The sequence below is a fragment of the Equus quagga genome, chromosome 5 (genome assembly GCF_021613505.1).
Source record: "Equus quagga isolate Etosha38 chromosome 5, UCLA_HA_Equagga_1.0, whole genome shotgun sequence".
NCBI lineage: Eukaryota > Metazoa > Chordata > Mammalia > Perissodactyla > Equidae > Equus > Equus quagga.
The window spans coordinates 39,845,714-39,864,354 of record NC_060271.1 but is presented as its reverse complement, the minus strand read 5'-3'; the positions used below and the strand labels follow the sequence as shown (position 1 = coordinate 39,864,354).

The following is an 18,641-nucleotide window of genomic DNA, read 5'->3' as shown; positions in this document are numbered from 1 at the left end:
GGCACGCCTGTGAGGCCTCTGCTGTGTGGTGCCGGGCTGCCCTCCGGAACGCGAGCCCTCTCTGAAGGACACGTCCTGCAGCAGGACGCCGCGGAGCACAGCTGGTTCCCACACGACTTGGCTGCCGTGCGTCAGTCTGTGTTCCTGGAAACACGGCTGCACTGACAGTTCTCCCTTAGTTTGCAGTGTGGGGTACCCACGTCAGTGACAAAGGTGAGCCACTGCCGTGATTGTGAAAAATGACCTTTTAGGAAAAACAACCGTTTCTCCACACTCGCCCACTCTACTTCCTCACCGGATGTGTGGGGGTTCTCCCCACCCCCAGCCGTTCTCAGGTTCTCTGGACACCAGCTGGGTCCAGTTTAACTCAATTCTGACACGATCTGCCTGGAGATAGTGCCAGGTCTCACAGGTTAAGAGCTCAGTCCCACGAGATTGCACACACACACACACACACACACACACCCACACCCACCCACCCACCCCCGCTGATACCAGTTGCAAGTCCAGGTTGTCACTTGAGCTTCCGACCAGCTGGCTATAAATCAGAGGTTCCCACAGCCTCCTGCTCGCAGAACTCAGGAAAACAGTTTACTTAGTGGATTACTGGGTTGTTGTCAAAGGATGTAACTCAGGAATGGCCAGATGGAGGGGATGCAGAGGGCAGGGTATGGGGAAAGGGCGCCGAGCTTGCATACCCCCTCCAGGCTCACCACCCTCCTGGCACCTCTACGTGGTCCACAGCCTGGAAGCTCCCAGAACCCTGTCGCTCAGGCATTTTGGTGGTGGCTTTGTTGCATGGGCGTGACTGATTACGTCTTTGGCCACTGGTGACAGGTCTCTGGGTGGGGCTGAGAGTTCCAGCCTCCTAGTCACATGGCTCTCCAGCCTCCATCCTTGGGGACTTTCTAAAAGTTACATCAGTAACGTAGACTCAGGTGTGGTTGAAAGGGGCTTGTTATAAATAATGAAAGACAACTCTTGTATTCTTATCACTTAGCGTTTTTAGAGCTTTGTGCCAGGGACTAGGACAAAGACCAAATATGTATTTCTTACTATAAATCACGGAATCCCAATGCCCCAGGTAGTTCTGAGAGATGGTGTTCATGAGCCATGGCCAGGTCACAGCTTCCCAGAAGGCTGCATTGGGCTGTGCCTCTCGCTTACATACATGAAGCAGGCTGGGTGTGGTGGGAACTGAGAAAGCTAGAGAGCATGTGCCCTATTTAAAAAGACGTGCAAATTCAGATTTTAGCTGGCCCATCTAAACCCTTTTTTGGAGCTGATTTGTCCCATTGGCCTCCAGGTTATGAGCTCTGGTCACCTGTTTATCTTGTTCCCATCTAGAAATTAGGAGGCCTTTGGAATGAGTCTTCCTGATCACGCTGTCACATCAGTTCCGGCCTTGTGCGGGCCTGTTGCTGTCTCCTCTGCCCACCGTCATGGACGGGGTGCGTTCTGTTCCTGCAGGTTCTTACCCGTGGGTTTGGCTCTGCAGGTGACGTGGGTCTTTCTCTCCTTGCCCTAGATCGTTGGGATCATCACACGACACAACCTGACCTACGAGTTTCTGCAGGCCCGGCTGCGGCAGCACTACCAGACCATCTGACGCCTCGGCTCAGCCTCGCTGCCGCGGGCCAGCCCTCCCTCTCCCAGAGCTGCCTGGGGAGGCAGCTCGCTTATGGTCCACCGCCACAGCTGGCGGGGCTGTCCCAGGGCACGGAAGCTTCCCAGTCACCCCTTCTCTCAGAAAGCCTACAATCATCACACACTTTGCCAGTCAGAGATCCTGGGGATGGTACTGAGCCATCAGAGCTTGGACTGGTCTGAATGTCCCAGCAAGTGTCTTCCTTGTTCCTGCTCCCTGCATTCCTGCTGTCAGTGTGGCACAGGCCCCCAGGGCCCCTACCCTGCTAGCGCCAGGACCAGAGGGGGAAGGCAGGCCTCGCCCACCAGGGGGACACCCAGAGCAGGTTTCCTGCCACCTCTTTGCTGCTTTCCTAGGGAGCCCAGCTATTGCCTTAAACCGTTCCGGGAGGGGCTTTGGCCAAGGCAGACACTGGGGGGAGGCCAGGTGCAAAGTGAAGCGACTCACTGAGGTTAGGAATTGGGCACCGGGAAAGTGGCCCATGTGTCCGGGGGGCCTTCTGTCCTGCGTCTCAACTCGGCGTCTCCACCAGTTCACTTTAGGGGGCGTTCTGCCTCCTGGGTGGGAGCTGGCGCTGTGGTCTCCCTGCTGTGGTTTGAATCTCCTTATAATCACCGCCCTCCAGAAGCACAAAGCACTGAAATCCCGCTAGTCATCTCTGAAGGGTAAACCTGACCGTGGTCGGATTTGCGTCTGCCCTCCTTTAGCGTTTCAGCTTTCTCTGCTTCCCTCGTTGCTCATGGTCTCCGGACACGTTTCCCCTCCTCGGCCCCTGGTCCTTTTCATCTCCGTGAATGACAAATTTTCCTGAAGTTTTTGCCTCCCTCTTCTTGGTGAAGCAGCCGCAGGCCAGAGGAGCTCAGGGTCACCCCCCAAGTTAACTAGAAGCAGGGCGCCCCCAGGTAGAACTGCTCCGCTTCACTCCGGGGGTGGTGCAGTTATCTCTAAGGTGGGAAGGAGGGAGTCCTGAGCCCAGGACCCCTGACTGCTGCGTGATGGGTCCTGAGGAGCCGGTGTTGGGACAGAGCAGAGGGTCGCTTGAGGAAGAGGCGTCTGCCCTTCACAAGCGTCCCTCGCTCCCCTGCTGCTCGTCCCCTCGTCCCCTCGTCCCCAGCCTGCCGAGAGCTCAGAGGTGGAAACTTCAGGAGGGTCTGCGGTGCTGCCAGGGGCTGGGGGCGGGGGCGCCTGCCACACACGCCCTGAGCTTTCCTCATTAAGCCTAGGAGCTCCGTCCGTCTGTGGTGACTGAGTTTCTCCCCGGCTGCTCGGTCGTCTCTCTGAACAGCACCCGGGTGAACATTCAGGTGTCAGACACAGGCACTGACGTTCCTTTCACTTCTGTGCTCTCTGCTTTGTCAGCACCTTAGGCTGTCACACAGCCCTGGGGCGGATGTGCTTTGGGACTCAGGATGGCATTCATTTGCAGTTAGTGGGTGGTTTTAATCATGGGAGTCTCCTGAGGGCCTCGGTGCCTGGCCCTGGCTACACTGTTCTCCCCACTGCAGCCTCGCACCGACTTCCGTCGCCAAGACTGCCTTTCAGCCTGGGGGTCAGTCCCGGGGTTGCCAGCTCCCGTCCTGTGCTCAGCACACTCTGTTCCTCTTAAGTGAGGGGCTGCTTCAGGGTCTTTTCCAGCCAACTGCCGCCCCTTCTGTTCTCCCCGTTTTCTTATCTCTCTGACTAAAAGTACTTTGACTTCTAAATTTTTCAGCCTCCCTGGATGTACTTGACTTGTGAAATGTGGATGAAATGCCCAGTAAATAGTTCAGGAAATCTCAAGGACCAAAAGACAAGCCCTTGTAAACGTGATTGCCTTCAGCCGGCTGCCGCTTTGTTGTAAGGCAGCGTTTAGAGCTTGGCTGCACTGTTTCCTCCTTTGCTGAGGAGGAAAGCAGTTGCCCAACTTAGGAGGCCAGCGTGACTGCCGTCACAGACACCGCGTCCCCTCTCCCCTCCCTCACTGAAGCCGGCAGAACAAATGTCCTGCGGGAGGGCCTCTGGCCTCCAGGGGTCTGGGTCACTGGCCACTCGCCCCGCACGGGGCAGCTGAGTGCCGTTGGGGTTTACCCCTCGTGCGCATTGTGTTGTGTTGCGTTTAAGTCACCAGATATTTTGTCCCCATCCGTGTAACTCAGAGACAGATGGTAGAATCCAAACACTTCCCTCCCCCTGAACTGACTGATGGCCGCAAGAAGGACCCACAGCCAGGCCCCCTGGAAGGGCCCGTTGTTTCCTGTTCTACTCTGTTGGCGTCTGCCCTTCCAGATAAGCCCAAAGACAAGCACTGCTCCACTTGTAACAGAATAAACTGTAAGCCTCGCTCCTTTGGTTTCGGATGGTTAGAAACCCGCATTTTCAACATCGCACCTATTATTGACCCTATCGCTTCCCGGTGATACGGCACCTGGACAAACAAAAGCCCACGGAGGGGCTTGGAGTGGGTTAGAGGCGGTGTTCTGTGTCTCGTCTCCAGCTTGGCGGTTCATGGGTGGGGGGCGAGAGTCCCTCTCGACTGCGGACCTTTGCTCTCTGGGGGATGATTTGCTCGTGACCTTGTTTAACTAATGGTTCCTAGCGGGACTGGACACTTGCTTGCTTGACCCAGCCGACAATAGGACATTTGTGATGCAAAATTGCGCACTGACACGGCCCTCGGAGAGAGGAGAGCCCCGGGCGGCCGGAAGTGCCCTGGTGGCCTGCAGTATTGATGTGCAGTGTTACCCCGCGGCTCGTGGACCTCGGTCATTTCCACAGTAGCAACTTCCTTTTTTCCATTTGCACTGTTTGTTTATACAGTAATGTTAGCTAATTCCACTGTGTATATAAATTGTATTTTTTTTAATTTGTAAAATTCTATTTTTATTTGAGCTTTTGAAACTTGGAAGTTCTTGTTGTAACCGTAACACGTCAGAATAAAATGTCCTCATCTGTCTCCTTGAGCCTCTTGTCTCCACAGTGCCCTTGGAGTGGTGCTTGGTTCTTATTTTACTCCCTCTCTTTCTAATACTTAAAAATTGCGAAGCCAGGAAGTAGTTTTATAGTCTCGGATCTCTCCCTCTACAGCTCTCCCAGCAGGACTGTTCATTCACGGGGGCCCGCTCGCTCCCTTCGTAATGAGAACAGCTTAGTCCTGTGGACCTCAGCCGGTCCCCAGTTACCGCTCTTCCGCTTCTCCCTTCACATTAACCCTGTTAGATCTTGCTTACTGACCGTTTGCTCCTGTAAACACCTAGCTCTTCCCTCTAGCGGCTGCTTCCCATGGCAATAGCTGGAGAAGCCGTTTGTGTCCCTGGCAGCGTGGTGTTTAGGAGTTTGCCCCATCAGTAGATTCCCCTGACATCCAACCGGAAGTGAAACCGCTGCTGAGCCTGTGGATATTTGGACATGGGGCTGGCTTCCGTTGGTGCCATCTGTCATTGGTTTCTGCTCTCTTCATGTTTTGCCAGAAAAGGGACTTTCTGTGTCTCTAGTTGATCTGCTTCAAGTTGCTGGTAGAAATGGTCTCAGTCAATTCTGGCCCCTCCCTGAACCCCAAGTCTTCTCCAAGTTCCAGGGGCATTTTGTGTGTATTTGGCTCTTTCAGTCGATTCCATGCAGTGAGAACCCACTGTGTGATAGTGACAAGGCAGGAGTGTGCCAGGTTGAGGGGTCTTCCCTTCCTAGCAACTCCCACTCCCCCAGAGCTGGGCCTCAGGAAGCTTCTTCCTGTCTCTCGACCCTTGTCCTTGTTGGCCCTTCTCTGCTTCTTGGTTTTCCACCCTTCTGCGTTTGAAGTCCACATAGGAACATTTCCATTGAGGTCGTTAGATCAGAGTTCCTCCCCACCTCCACTCCCTAAACGGCAGTTCACTCCTGGCCTCCCCTCCCCTCTACAAGGAGCAAATTGCTATGTTACTACCACTTTCTTCAGTTTCTGTACAAGACCAAGACAATTTGACCGACATTTATAAAGCGTTGACTGTGCCTTGTGCTGCAGGGGTGCTGAGGGGGTGTTTCCCTCAAGGAGCTTGCAGTCTGGGGATACAGACACAACCGCATACCAGCGCGAATTGTGTCAGAATAGTTACATACAGAAGGCTGCTGGTGAAGAGCTGAGTTTGCACCGGGCACGTGGTATCAGGGAGGGCTTCGGGAAGAAGTGGCATTCTCAATGAGCCTTGAGGAATGAGTAGAATGTTCTCAGTAGCACCGGATAAAGGGCATTCCAGGTGGAAGGAACGGCATAAATAAAGATGGATAAGTGAGCAGGCAGGTGCAGGCGTGGTGGAGGAGCATCATAGAGTCTGATAGGGAGAGAGAGGTGTGTGAGGGGGAAGATAGGTCAGGGTACCACTCCCTGTGATGGATGAGCTTAGTGCCTGGTAGTTTCTGCTTAGGGCAGCAACCTTTTCAGAAGCTGACGCAGAGAAACCGCATCTTCTCCACTGGCTCTCACCGCGATAAAATTGACACGTCAGGCACCTTGGACGTGAATGAGAGGAAGCTGGTGTCTTTTTAAAACTTGCATTAGTGCCCCAAAGGCACATAAACTTGGAGTTTGTCAGCATAGCCAACATCTGTGTCTTCACTTTGCTCAGCTTTTAACCCCAAATATTCTGCCTACCCTTCTTAAAACCAAACGTGTGATTCACTCAGTTGCAGCAGCAAACTCTCTCTAAATGTGTCAGAGGAAATTTTGTTAGTGTCCTCATTTTATAAATTGCTTCTAAAATAAAACCTGAAACTGAAAAATACTAGGTGTGTAAAGATTGCCTATTGAGTACAAGCTACATTAGCTATAACCAGAGATGTTTGTAAGTTTTCTTTTCAATAAATAAGTGCCCTGAACGTGAGCAAATCTGAATAAAAATAATGCCCTTTCGGTCTCCTGGGGCTTTTTTAGGATCCGTGACGAGGCTGGAGGGAGAGTCAGAGCAGATGGAGAGCTGCAGTGTGAGCCCCACCCGCAGCCCCAAAAAAGGAAGGAGGGAGGAATGAAAGGAGGAAGAATTTGTCCAAACCCATGGGATGTACAGCGCCGAGAGTGAGCCCCAGGGTGAAGACAGACTTTGGCCAACGATGATGCACCCCTACAGGTTCATAGACTGTAACAAATGTGTCGTCTACCGGGGATGTTGATGGTGGGAAGGCTGTGCGCATGTTGGGTGCAGAGAGTATATGGGAAAGCTATGTACTTTCTGCTTAATTTTTCTGGGAACCTAAAACTCCAAAAAATAAATTTTATTGTTTTTAATAAGGAGAAAGAAAGAAAGTGAACATTCTTCTCTCGGACAATAGGTAAAATGAAAATCAGGCTGAATTCTCTTCCCCGGGAAGCAAAAGAAATGACTCCAACCCGAGCCTTCGGCTTCTGTCCGTGGTGCTGAAGTTTATTCATTTTTCAAACCGCTTTCAGTAACGGGTGAGGGTCTACCCTAAAATTTAATGCATGGGATGGGAGAGCTGGGGAAGCCACAATTAAGCCACTTTATCTACATTTAGAATAAAGTGTGAGAAATGTTGACAGGAGGCTGCAGCTTGGATAGAGTGCTCGTCACCACTCAGCTTGAGAGCAATGAGATGGGACAAAGTTGAGTGAGAGACCCCAGGGGATAGAGTCTCTCGCAGTCTGCCCAGGGCCTGGCCTTGTCCTTGTCCTCCCTGGCTGTTATCTTCGGTACTACAAAGAGAACACAGACATGTTTGACTTGGTGACCTGGCTGTACTGGAAAAGTCAACTTCATAGGACTGTGCTCACTTCCCACAGCCCCCACTCCAGCCTGACAACCCCCTGAGTTTCAGGAACTGGTACACAAGTTGCTCCTTAGAAGCTCAAAGATCAGCCTTCATCAATTTAAATGCTTTGGGATCTGACGTTTAGAATCCGGAGAGGAACATCAACTGCCAATCAGCAGTATGAAGGCGACTAGCCCTGTGAACATTTGAAGTTCCCAGTGCTCATGGCATAACTTTTTATTCTTAGCATTTTCTCAGTAGCCTGTAGCTGAGGATAATATCATTGTCCCAAGACTCATGGCGCACCCATCAAGTTGGGGCAGAAATTTCAAAGAGAGTAAGCTGCTATGCTGGTCCCTTTGGTCCCTTCCTGCAGAAGGCATCCCCCGGTGGTATTCTTTGACAAGGTTTCAGCCTCAACAAAACCACAACTTCCTTCCTCCCCACCCCACTCCATCCCCAGCTCCTCTTACCCGGAAGCTGTTGCAGCCCAGTCCACTCTGGGCTCCAATCCTGTCCATCCTGCCCCCGAAGCAGCTGGACCTCCGTAGGCTCCGAGGAGCAGCGAGCAGTGCCCTCAGCTTGCTTTTCAGGAGGGTAGATCTGTCGGAGGAGTCCCAGGGGCCCCGCCCAAGGGCACCCCCATCTCTCTGGGCTGGATTGACCTCCCCGGTCCAGGGAGGCACCTCAGGGAGGGGGCTGAGAGCTGCCCTCTCTTCCTCACTCTGATCACTTAGTACTTGTGGGGGCATCACCTCATCTTCTAAAGGCATCTTGTCCTCCAAACGATCCAGCAAATTCTTTACAAAAGGAAAACACAAGGAAAGGGAGAGGTCTCACTAACCAGCCCAGTGTCATAAAGCCCGCTGGTCCCAGGCTGCCCTCTTTCCCGGCCCTACCTTGAAATCCATCAGGTCTCCGTTGGACACAGAGCCATACACGGGGTTGGCTCTGGTTTGCCCTTGGAGCTGAAATGCCAGAAAGAGGAGGAAGCTCGCCATGATGGTGGAGAAGGAGCCCATGCCGGTGTCGGTCAAGGAGGTCTGGTGCTTGCTGCCTCTTCCCTCTCCTCCCTGGTTTCCCTCTCTTGGCGTTTGTCTGTCTCTGTCTCCCAGCTGCCCTACGCCTCCTCTTTTTATAGCCCCCCAGCTCTCCGAGAACGCAAGAGGGATGGAACCCTCCCCATTCTGTCACTTGCAGCGATAAAGCAGCTGAGTGAGGAGCCAGCAGAAGATGCCCTTTTAAAGTTATCAGTCCAGCGGAACTTGTCACAGCCCCTCCGCCTTGAGCAGCCCCAACAACCTCCGGGACCCTCGGCTGCAAGAGCCACATTCTTGTTGATTTGCCTCAAGAGGTTCCCACTTCAAAGGTGTGAGAAGAGCAAAAAAGAGTCCTTGGTTATCTCACAGCGATGCCTCGGGCTCCTTTCTCCTCGGCAACGGGACTCATGCAGGGAAGCAGAGGGTGACGGTTGGCCGAAGCAGAGGGTGGCGGTTGGCCGGCGCCCAGCTCCCCCGTTGGTTTATGGCTCAGCTGTCAGGGCCTCCAAATAAGGGTGGGAGAGGAGGAAATGGCAGGCAGCCGGCAGCTCGGGACAAATTAGTCCAGATGCTCGAGCTGGCCTCACATCTGACTCTCTCTCCACCAAGCTGGCCTCTCTCCTGGCAGTCACCCTCTGTGGTCAGGTGAAGAGGGCGTTAGTTTTTCGAGTACTGAGTCAGCCTGGAACCAAAAGTGATGAATGACCCAAGAATTCAGCTCCTAAATATAAGCGCCAAGGAAAGTTTTGGGAGCACAATCGTTCCTCTGCAGAGCTCCTCCTCCTTCGGCCCCCCTCCCCAGGCCCCCCCTCCAAGGTGTTGAGGGAGGTGGGCACTGACAGGATGCGACATTTTCATTTCTTCAACTTGTTGCTTATGGAAGTTCAGGCTCTGAGTCCGAAGCTTGTGATGCCCCCACCCTTCCCAGGAAAGCTCCCACGGCCAGTTGGCTGATGGAGTGAGGTGGGAGGCAAATGTGGCACAAATGGTTCCTCTTAATGTCTCCATTTTCCTGGTCCCCAAAAGAGAAGTAACAGGCAGCGAGGCCACATTGAACGAGTGGCCTCCGTTCGCTAAGCACTGAACTCAGCCTTCACGTACTATTCAGCACAGCGTCCGCCGGGGAGAAGACACTCCGTTTGAAGGGATGAGAGACCTGCATGGTAACCCCAAACAAACCAAGCTGCCTGGGGCCTTAGTTTCCTCATCTGTAAAATGAGGAAAATGTGAAAACGTGCCCCGCCCACCTCTCAAGGTTGTCCTGAGGCTCAAAAGAGCTGCTAATCTGCGGACGCATTTTGAAGTGTGAAGCGCTGTATAATTGCAGGACGGTAATTGTTGCCTTTCTGGGTCAGCTGTAACATGCTGGACACTGTGCTGAGAGCTTTATGTGGATTAGTTCATTTTCATCACACCCCCAGGAGGCGGGTGGTGGTGTCCCCATTTACAGAGGGACAGAGTGAGACTGAGCGCTCTGTCACTTGCCCAAGGTCACTCAGCTCCTAAGAGGCACAACCAGGACTTGAGCCGCAGATCTGACACCAACACGCGTGTTCTTCACCGATTTCACAGACTCTGCTGCTGCTTAGCATGATGGTTCTTTACCAAGCCCTCCGGTGCAGTCCCCGGTTTAACACTGCCCTGTTCCTGATCCCTCACGTTGCCTCTGAGCAGCTCCTTCTCCTTCCCCCTGCCCTGGCGCTGCCGCTTCATGTGCTTGACAGGTCTGGATATGTGTAGAGTGTCTCAAGGAAAATTCTACCTCCAAGCCCCGTGACCTATGGACGCACCTAACACGTTCCAGTCTACTCCGTGGAAGCCCAGGAAATGCGTGTGGAATGTCCAACTCGCCCTGGGCTGACCGCTCCCTAGCTGAGCGCACTCCTTGGCTGATCAGGCAGAGAGGCTCTTATACAGCAAGAGGGCAGGAAATCCGGGCAGAACGTGGCCAGGGGTCACGAGAGGTATCCAGGGTGATTTTATTCTAAGAATGAGAGAGGAGCCCTTTTCAGTCACTGACTGGGTCAGCCAAACTCAACTTGAAATCCAAGATGGGTGCGTTTCTGAGTAGGAGCTCTGGGGGCAAAGAACCAGCATATCCTGATGAGTCCCTGGAACGTGCTCACAGCTTAATTGCTCAGTTGGCAGGGTTATTATTAGCGAAGAGAAGTCAGTGAGCAGCCACACTGAGGGGAACTGATGCTCTTTGCTGCGTGCGTCACACAGCCTGTTTCCTGGAGACGCCCTTGGAGACAGGCCTTTGATGCAGGTGAAGCCTTCTGGAAGGGCATCGTGGCCCCGTGGCCCCTATTGTGGCTTGCCTCTGAGAGCCGATGCTGCTCCTCTGTCCTGAGCCACGTGAAGTCTGTAAGTGGCCCAAGGAGAAGCAGAAGTCCTGACAAAGGTTCCAGAAAGAGGATTTCAAAATCTGCCCACCTCCTTTCATTAAAGTCACTTTCCCTCTTCCAGAGGGAACCTGGAGTGGCCATGAGTGTTGTTTGTTGAGTCTCTTCCATTAGCCAGGGGGGTTTTTGTTTTTTGTTTGCAGAATTGGGGGGAGGGAGGTGGCAAGAAAAAGAACATTCAGTTTTGCTGCCCTGAGGACTTTGTGCAGGACCAAACCGCCTCCTGCACTAATGGGACCCAGTGAAGACAGACAACCCCCAAACACGCTCATTACCCCAAATCCCACTGAAGCCTTGGATTTGAGCCTGAAACTGAAAATGGCTTGACGTAAAGTTCCTCTTCATTTCCAAGCCCCTGCTCAACTTCGGGATGTATGTGGAGGAGTTAACATTTAAAGGGGTGTTTAGAAGCCAGCCTGCAAGAGTGAGAGAGAAGAAAAGCAAAAAGCACGGAAGGCCAGATCCACCCCCGACCCACACTGCTCCCACCAACTGAAAAACCGAAAGCCTTTATTATGACTAGAAAGAAGTCATCTTAGTCATGTAGTGGAATGAACATTGCAGATGGGTGAGAGAATCCAGAGTTGGGGTGTCTCCAGTTTCCAGCCCACTTTGGTTTCACGACCCTCAATGGGGATGCTGGGGGCTGCTTCGGGGAGCCACGAGGCCCCAGCAATGTCACACATGTGCAGAACTGATATGAAAACCCCACCACATTCATGGTACAATCTGTCAGACATAAATGGTCTAAAGCAGAAGCCCCAGTAGGGAGAAACTCATAGGACACTGGTACATATTTAGGGACGATTGTTTCTGACTTTGAAAACGATGTTCTGTTTCTTTGGTACAATTTGGAGGTCACTGGACTGGAAGTTGGGGGCAGGTTCCCTAGAAAACAAGGCCCAAGGCAAAAGTTCAGTTGCTAAAGCTTTATGGGGTTTCCAGTTCAAGGGAAGCAAGAGTGAGGGAAAAGGGAAGTGAGATAGTGTATTAGTTAACTACTGCTGTGTAACAAATTGCCCCAAACCTCAGCAACTTAAAACAATACACCGATATTATCAATAGTTTCTCTGATCAGGAATCTGGCCCTGCTTCGCTGAGTGCCCTTTGCTCAGTGCTCTCAGAGGCTGCAATTCAGCTGTTGCCTGGGCTGCAGTCATCTCAAGGCTTGGCTGGGGGATCTGCTTTCAAGCTCACTTCTGTGTCTGTTGGCAAGCCTCGGGTCCCCACTGACTGTTGGCTGGAGATGTCAGTTCCTTTCCACGAGGGCCTCTCCATAGAGATACAACTGACTGCCGTTAGGTAGAGAGATTGTGTAAAGCACAGTCTCCTTGGAATCTCACCTTGGAAGTTGCATCCCATCATTTTTGTTGTACTGTGCTCATCAGAAGTGAGTCACTGGGTCCAGCCCACAGCCAGAGGGCGGGGATAGCCCAAGGGCATGAGTACCAGGAGATGGGGATCACTGGAGGCCGTCTCAGAGGCTGCCCACTGCAGGCAAGGAAAGAGGAGAGCAAATATAAAGTGATAGGTTACCAAGCTGGCCACACTGTTGCAAAAATACCTTAGTGGTTGGTTGGTCATGCTGGACGTCTCCAGAGAGCTTCATGGAGCCTGGCACCTTGGAACAGTGTGTGAGGAGAGAAAAAGATGAGGGCACCGCATTGGATCCCTAAGGATGCTGCAACAAAGTGCCACAAACTGGGGGGCTTAAAATGACACAGATGTATTGTCTCACGGTTCTGGAGGCTGGAAGTCCGAAATCAAGGTGTCCCATGGCCACACTCTCTCTGAAGCCTGTGTGCGCATCCCTCCTGGCCTCTTCCAGCTTCCCGTAGCTGCCGGCAATCCTTGGCATTCCTTGGCTTACAGATGCATCACGCCAATCTCTGCCTCTGTCATCACCCGGCTGCCTTCCCTCTCCATGCTTCTCTCTCCTCTTCTTATAAGGACACCAGTCTTTGGGATTAGGAGCCCACCCTGCCCCAGTATGACCTCATCTTAACTAACGACCCTGTTTCCAGTGGTCACATTCTGAGGTTCTGGGGGTTTAGACTTCAACATATCTTTTAGGGGGACATAACTGAACTTGTAACAAGCACTTTGTCTGTAGGCTCCTTTCCACGTCTTGTCTCTCACTGCTCAAAGTGCCGGCCCCACCCTCACCCCACTCCTACCTAGGGCCACGAACTCCCCTGCGCTTCTGGGCCGTGTTACCCAGTTCCTTCACACAGTGGCCGGGGAAACCAGAGACTCCTCGGTCCAGTCCACCCGTGGAACCCATGGACTGGCTTAGCAATCTCTCCTTGCCAGTTGATCCTGCTTGGTCGGGGGGTGGTGCAGTGGTCGGCGGGGAGGGGTGGTTAGTACATGGAGGTGGAGACGGGGTCAGATAGCAGCCCTGAGAACCAGGTCAGCCGTTGCTAAGGCTGCATTTTCCGGGAAACCAGAAGCGCAGACTGAGCAGGTAGGAGGCACAGCTGTATCCCAGACTGAGCGCAGAGCTGGCACATACTGATTCTTTAGAAAATATTTTCCGAATGATTAAATCAGTGGGTTTGCCTTCAGTGCCTCTCGTACCACGCCCCCCCCCCACCCCCACGATACATACCTGAGTGTCCACCACCACACCTTGCCCTCTCTGACGCAGGAAGAACAGGGTCAGGGAGGCTGGCGCGGGAAGGCCAGTCAGGAAGGTGGCGCCAATGTCGGCGTGAGTGGTGAGGCTCTAAACCAGGAGTGGAGGTGAAGGCTTGGGTGCAGGAAGTGCTAGGAAGGAAGAAGGAGTGGACATGGTGCCTGCCTGGGTGGTCCAGCCAGAGAATGGCGTCCAAGAAGATTCCAAGGGCTCTAGTCATCAAGGGTGGAGCCCCGGGAGAAGGTTCAATCGTTTGGGAGTGTCTTAGTGTGGGTTCTCCTGAACGAGAGACGAGGATTCCAGCATAGGTAGTTTATTTTGGAGACAATCCCAGGGAACATGGGCAGGAGAGGGAAAGTGACCAGGAAGAGAAGGAAGGCAGTGACCAGCAGGGGCATTTGAAGCTTAATCCGCGCCCCCCCCCCCCCCCCACACACACACAAAGAACTCCGGGAACCAGTGTAAGATACGCACCAGCTGTGAATCAAGAGCACTGGGGTCTTTAAGTGCCAACTCCCGCTCCTGGTTGATGTCAGTTCCCCAGCACTTCCTGCCTGCCCCGAAGGGAGCCAACTGGGCTCCAGCTGCCAGAGAGAGTCCTCGGGCAGGAAAGTGTGGTGCTGCTGGGTGGAAGTGGGGCTGGTGTGCACTGAAGCCACGAGGGCCGGGGGTGTGCTCAGCAGCGCTGGAGACAGGAGAGCAGGGGGCACGAGAGCAGGAGCCAGTGTCCCAGGGCAGGTGCCGAGTTTGGTTTTAGAAACACTCCAGGACGTCCAGGCAGCTGTATGGGGCTGGCTCCTGACCCCAGGAGAGAAACAGGTTACTTAGTGGAATAGCACTGATTATTAAAACTAAGGCAGTGCCTGCGGATGTTAGCTCAGGGCCAGTCTTCCTCAGCAAAAAAAAAAAGAGGAGGATTGGCAGTAGTTAGCTCAGGGCTAATATTCCTCATAAAAAACTAAGGCAGTGCCTGAAAAATCCTAAAGAGACAGCAAAGAAGGCTGAGAACTACAACAGGCACAGATGGCCAAGTTCATGATTTTGTTTAGACCTGCCTCTGCAGGAAGAGAAGCGCATTTTTTTTCTTGCCACAAATCATTCTCAGAAGGGTCAAAGCTGCCACAAGAGGGATGGAGAGGGTCTCAGCATTCCTTGGGAATGTCACAGGTGCAGAATCGGCCACATGAGATGAAGCATTCAGTCCCAATAATGTCCTGACTTCTGTAACCTCAACACTTGAGGCCCAGCAAAGCCAGCCAACCCTCTACTGAAACTCCTTCCAGCTCTGAAGCCACGTCCAGACCTCCTGGGGTCTGTTTTCACAACTTGTCTCTCTGGGAAGATGGCAGGGCCAAGCAGCCATGGAGACAGACAGTCTGGCAGCTTTGTTGGGGGAGGGGGTTGATAATAGGGAGGTCAGGGAGGTCAAGGCCATGGCTGTAGCTACAAGGGGGCTATTTGAAGGGGCCAGGGTCACAGCTTAGGGAGGGCTGGTTTTCAAGGGCATCCAGAGACAGTGCCTGTGCTGCCATGCTGCCCACAAACACCAAACATGAGGGGAGGTCAGCGAGATGTCACTCCCTGGGCCCATCAGGCCACCACTCCCCACCCTCCACAGTTGCGTTTAGCTCCTTTGCAGTTCACTTTGGGGTTCTCTTTCCTGAACCTTTGCTTGGAGAAAAGGCCTAAGTAACAGGATGTACCAAATGTGCAGACTCCACCACCCGAGCCAGACTTACGGATGAGCCAGACTCACCTGGAAGATTCTGAAGTGCTGGCTGGATTGGGGGAGGGGGTGTTCTGGAAAGGGGTCTGTCTTCATGACCTGAGCAGAGGGGAAAGGTGGCCAACAGGCAGTGGCACCAAATGTTGAACTGAGTGATGCCCTCAGGAGGAGAACCTTCCATCCCACCAGCGAGCCTAATTCACTGACTTGGGAGAGGCCGGGTGGTGCAGTGGTTTGAGGCCTGGGTGCTGGGGCCAAGCTGAATCCGGTCTCTGCCATTTACTAACTGCGTGACCCTGAGCGAGTTATCATCTCTCTGTGCCTCAGTTTCCCCATCTGAAAAATGGGAGATAATAAGAATTCTTACTTCACAGAGTTGTGATGAGGACTATGTAAGTTAACAGGACTGTGCCTGGTGCATAAGGAGGCCTTTATAAATGTTAACAATTCGAATGACTCATTGCCCTCCCTGGGTCAGAAACATTAGGCAAAGCTGGCTCACAGTTTTGTCAGAAAATAAGTTGCTCCTGAAACCTCATTTTTAAAATCTTAATTGATCTCATTAGGCATCCGTAACCCGTGAAGTACACTCGGTTAAAATGAGAAATGATGCAAAGACCACCCCCACTCCTGGTTCCCGTCTCTCAGAGATGTTGGAGGGGAACAGCAGAAAGGCCGTGAGAGTGCAGGTCAAGGCCAGGAGCGCAGGCTCCAGAGTCCCTGGGCTCTCCACTCCACCCCAGCACTGGCCCTTAATGGCCGCACACTGTCCAGGAGAATGCTATGTTTTTCTGGGTCTCGGGTTTCTCATCCGTAAAATGGGGATGATAATAACCCCGTCCCTTCTGCTGAGCTAGGATCATAGAAGGCATTCTGCGCAAAGGGAACTGCATGAGCTGAGGCCGGGGAGCCTAAAAGCTGGGTTGCGTGGTCTGGGAGGCAGAGAACACAGGGTGCCTGGGGAGGGGGGCCCATGGAGGAGAGGGCAGTGACCCCTGCCAGGACTCCCTGCTGGTCAAGGCAACACAGTAGGATTCTGGTGGTTGTCTCCTTTTCTGCCTTAGAATGAGGGGCCTCTCTCTCTGGGGCAGAGAGGAAGTGGGGCCCCAGAGGAGGGGCACCCTGAAATGCTTAGCCTTCTGTCAGATACTTCTAAACTCATGTGCTCTGGAAATGAAAATGCTATTGAACTCAAAGGGTCTTTTCCAGGATGACATCAGAAATTGAAGGCTTGAAGCTAAGGGTTAGGGCAAGACGACGGGATCACTGCCATTCAGGAAAGCACGTGAGCCAGTGTGTAACATACACACACACACACACACACACACATACATACATACACACATACGCACACACTCGCTGCCCCCAATCTCTGAGATTTTTAGCTTGAATCTTCTGGAAACCACAAAGACCAGGGAGAATGCCCATAAGGGCAGAATTCCAGGCAGAGGGAAGACCAGGTGGGCAGACACTTCGACACACACCCTCACGTTGCACGAATTCATCAGGGACAGCTCCACTCCCAGGGAGAAGCTGCCGGGCTTTGAAAAGTAGCTTCTGCAAGTGTCTCAAGTGCTCGAGTATTTATAGACATTTCAGAGCATGAAAAACGCTTAAAGAAAAGAAAGCCGTCCACCTGCCACTTGACTAGCCCTTGAGACCACATCCCTTCTCCACCCTTAATGGTGTCTTAATACACCTTCGGGACCGTCAAGAAAACACAAGGTTTGGGTTTTTCGTTTGCGTTTTTTTAATGATGGATTATTTTTAATGCACAGAGACAAATCAGTTTCAAAAGAAAGAGCCATAACATTGATTTTATTTCACCACGGCAAATTTGTGCTCAAAGGTAAGAGCCATCTTATATAAAACAATCTAAATAAATAAATAAATACAAATAAATAAATAGGAGTTGCTTCAGAGGGGATCAGGGGGTTGATGGAGAGTCAGATGCGGTTGTCTGCGGCCAGGACTTCCTCTTAATACCTCCTCAGCACTGTGGGGGGAGGGGGAGAGGATGATGATGGTTAGGGCGGAAGACTGAGGCAGGATCTGAGCTTGTCCTCACTGTGTGCCATCCCTGCCACCACGCCCCCACCCTCAGCTGATCCAGACGTTTGAGACTTTAGAATAATCCATTTCTCTGCACCTCAGTTTCCTCATCTGTAAACTGGGGATTACTGATGCCCTGATGATCCTGCCCTCTGCCTTTGCAGTTACGGACAGCTTAGGGGAAACCAGGAGAAAAACATTTAGGACTCTTTCTGCTCCAAGGAGGGACTGCCAGACAATGACTGGATTCCCACCCTAGGGCAATTCTGCCCCTTTTGCTAAGAGGCAGAGAGTGGATAGAAGGTGGGTGGGGACTCATGGGCATGGTGATGAACGGCATCCACATTTAATATTTCCAGAAAGGCACTCCTTGGCCCTGAAGACTGTCAGCAAGAGGGAGTAATGTCCAGGTGTCCTTCCCTCAGAGTGTGGTCACCAGAGACATCAAACCCAGGAGTGACTCTAATGGTGGAACACAGTGGGAACGGGGGTGGGTGCTCACCATTGCAGCCCAGGCCGCTGAAGGAGCCGATCCGGTCTAGCCTCCGCCCGAAGCAGCCCGAGTTGCGCATCATCTTGGGGCTGCGTAGTCCCCGCAGGGCCTGGAGGACCTTCGTGCGGGGCCCAAGGACACCTGTAGGGGCTGCCCCCCGGGTCTCCGAGGCTTCTGCGGGGCCACGGTCCTGGTGGAGGGGCTCCAGGGTCATCCGCTCTGCCTGCGGCTCCAAGACGGAGTCTCCCAGACGATCCAGCAGCTCCTGCATTGGGTGGGGGAGCCCAAGCTTCAGAAACCCCCAGCTACCCTTGATGGCACCCTGCCTTGGGGACAGGGTCCTGGCACCCAATCTCATCGCTTTCCTATTCCCTTATCACTAATTCCCAAGGGAGGGTGGGGACCATTCAGGACGGTAGATGGGGACAGGTTCTTACTGCTGCCGGCCCCCTCCCGGCGGCCCGAGTTTATGCAGTCCCTCAGCACTAACCTGTATTCCGGACTGTTCCGAGGCGGGGCCGAGGCCGCCCAGTGGGTAGGAACGACCTCCCAGCGGCGACAGGTGCAAGAACAGGAGGAGCAGGAGTGCCCGGGGCAGCGCCATCTGCAGGTCCATGTCGCTGGAGAGGCGGGCAGATGTTGCGGCCGCTGCTACTGCGCTACGTCCGGGTTCACGTCTCACCTCCTCCCGGCCCACGGGGGCTCTCCTGGATCCTCGGGCAACCGCGGGCTTTTATCCCGGGCCTGGGAGCCGGGCCGGACCGGCCATCCGAGGTTATCTCTGATTTATCGGCCGCATTCCGGCCCGCTGAGCTCAGGGTGGGGGAATGCACCCCTCCGCGCCTGCGACCAGTCCTCGCCCGGGGTGGAGGCTGGGGAGAGCAGGCCTTGTATAGAAATGGGTCTGGCGGGGGGCGGGAGCAC

General features: G+C 53.3%; 3 protein-coding genes across 3 annotated transcripts in view; 1 reads left to right on the top strand and 2 right to left on the bottom strand.

Annotated features, from left to right (window-relative positions):
* CLCN6 (chloride voltage-gated channel 6) overlaps nucleotides 1-4,580 on the top strand; it is a 31,430-nt gene extending 26,850 nt beyond the window's left edge. Inside the window, exon 23 of the mRNA XM_046660589.1 lies at nucleotides 1,529-4,580. Coding sequence (XP_046516545.1) covers nucleotides 1,529-1,609 — 81 coding nt within the window. The 3' untranslated portion in view covers nucleotides 1,610-4,580. The remainder of the gene's footprint in view (nucleotides 1-1,528) is intronic.
* A 2,387-nt stretch (nucleotides 4,581-6,967) lies between these two features.
* Nucleotides 6,968-8,410, bottom strand: NPPA (natriuretic peptide A). Its single transcript, XM_046660285.1, has 3 exons — nucleotides 8,263-8,410; nucleotides 7,837-8,163; nucleotides 6,968-7,307 (listed from the first exon to the last, which is right to left on the bottom strand). Exons 1-3 carry the CDS (start codon nucleotides 8,383-8,385, stop codon nucleotides 7,296-7,298), a joined length of 462 nt encoding a protein of 153 aa, XP_046516241.1. The 5' UTR covers nucleotides 8,386-8,410; the 3' UTR covers nucleotides 6,968-7,295.
* Nucleotides 8,411-12,203: 3,793 nt separating this feature from the next.
* On the bottom strand, nucleotides 12,204-18,381 carry NPPB (natriuretic peptide B). Its single transcript, XM_046661779.1, has 5 exons — nucleotides 18,208-18,381; nucleotides 17,727-17,982; nucleotides 14,001-14,131; nucleotides 13,420-13,536; nucleotides 12,204-12,299 (listed from the first exon to the last, which is right to left on the bottom strand). The coding sequence occupies exons 1-5, from the start codon at nucleotides 18,331-18,333 to the stop codon at nucleotides 12,204-12,206; spliced, it is 726 nt and encodes a 241-aa protein (XP_046517735.1). The 5' UTR covers nucleotides 18,334-18,381.
* Nucleotides 18,382-18,641: the final 260 nt, after the last annotated feature.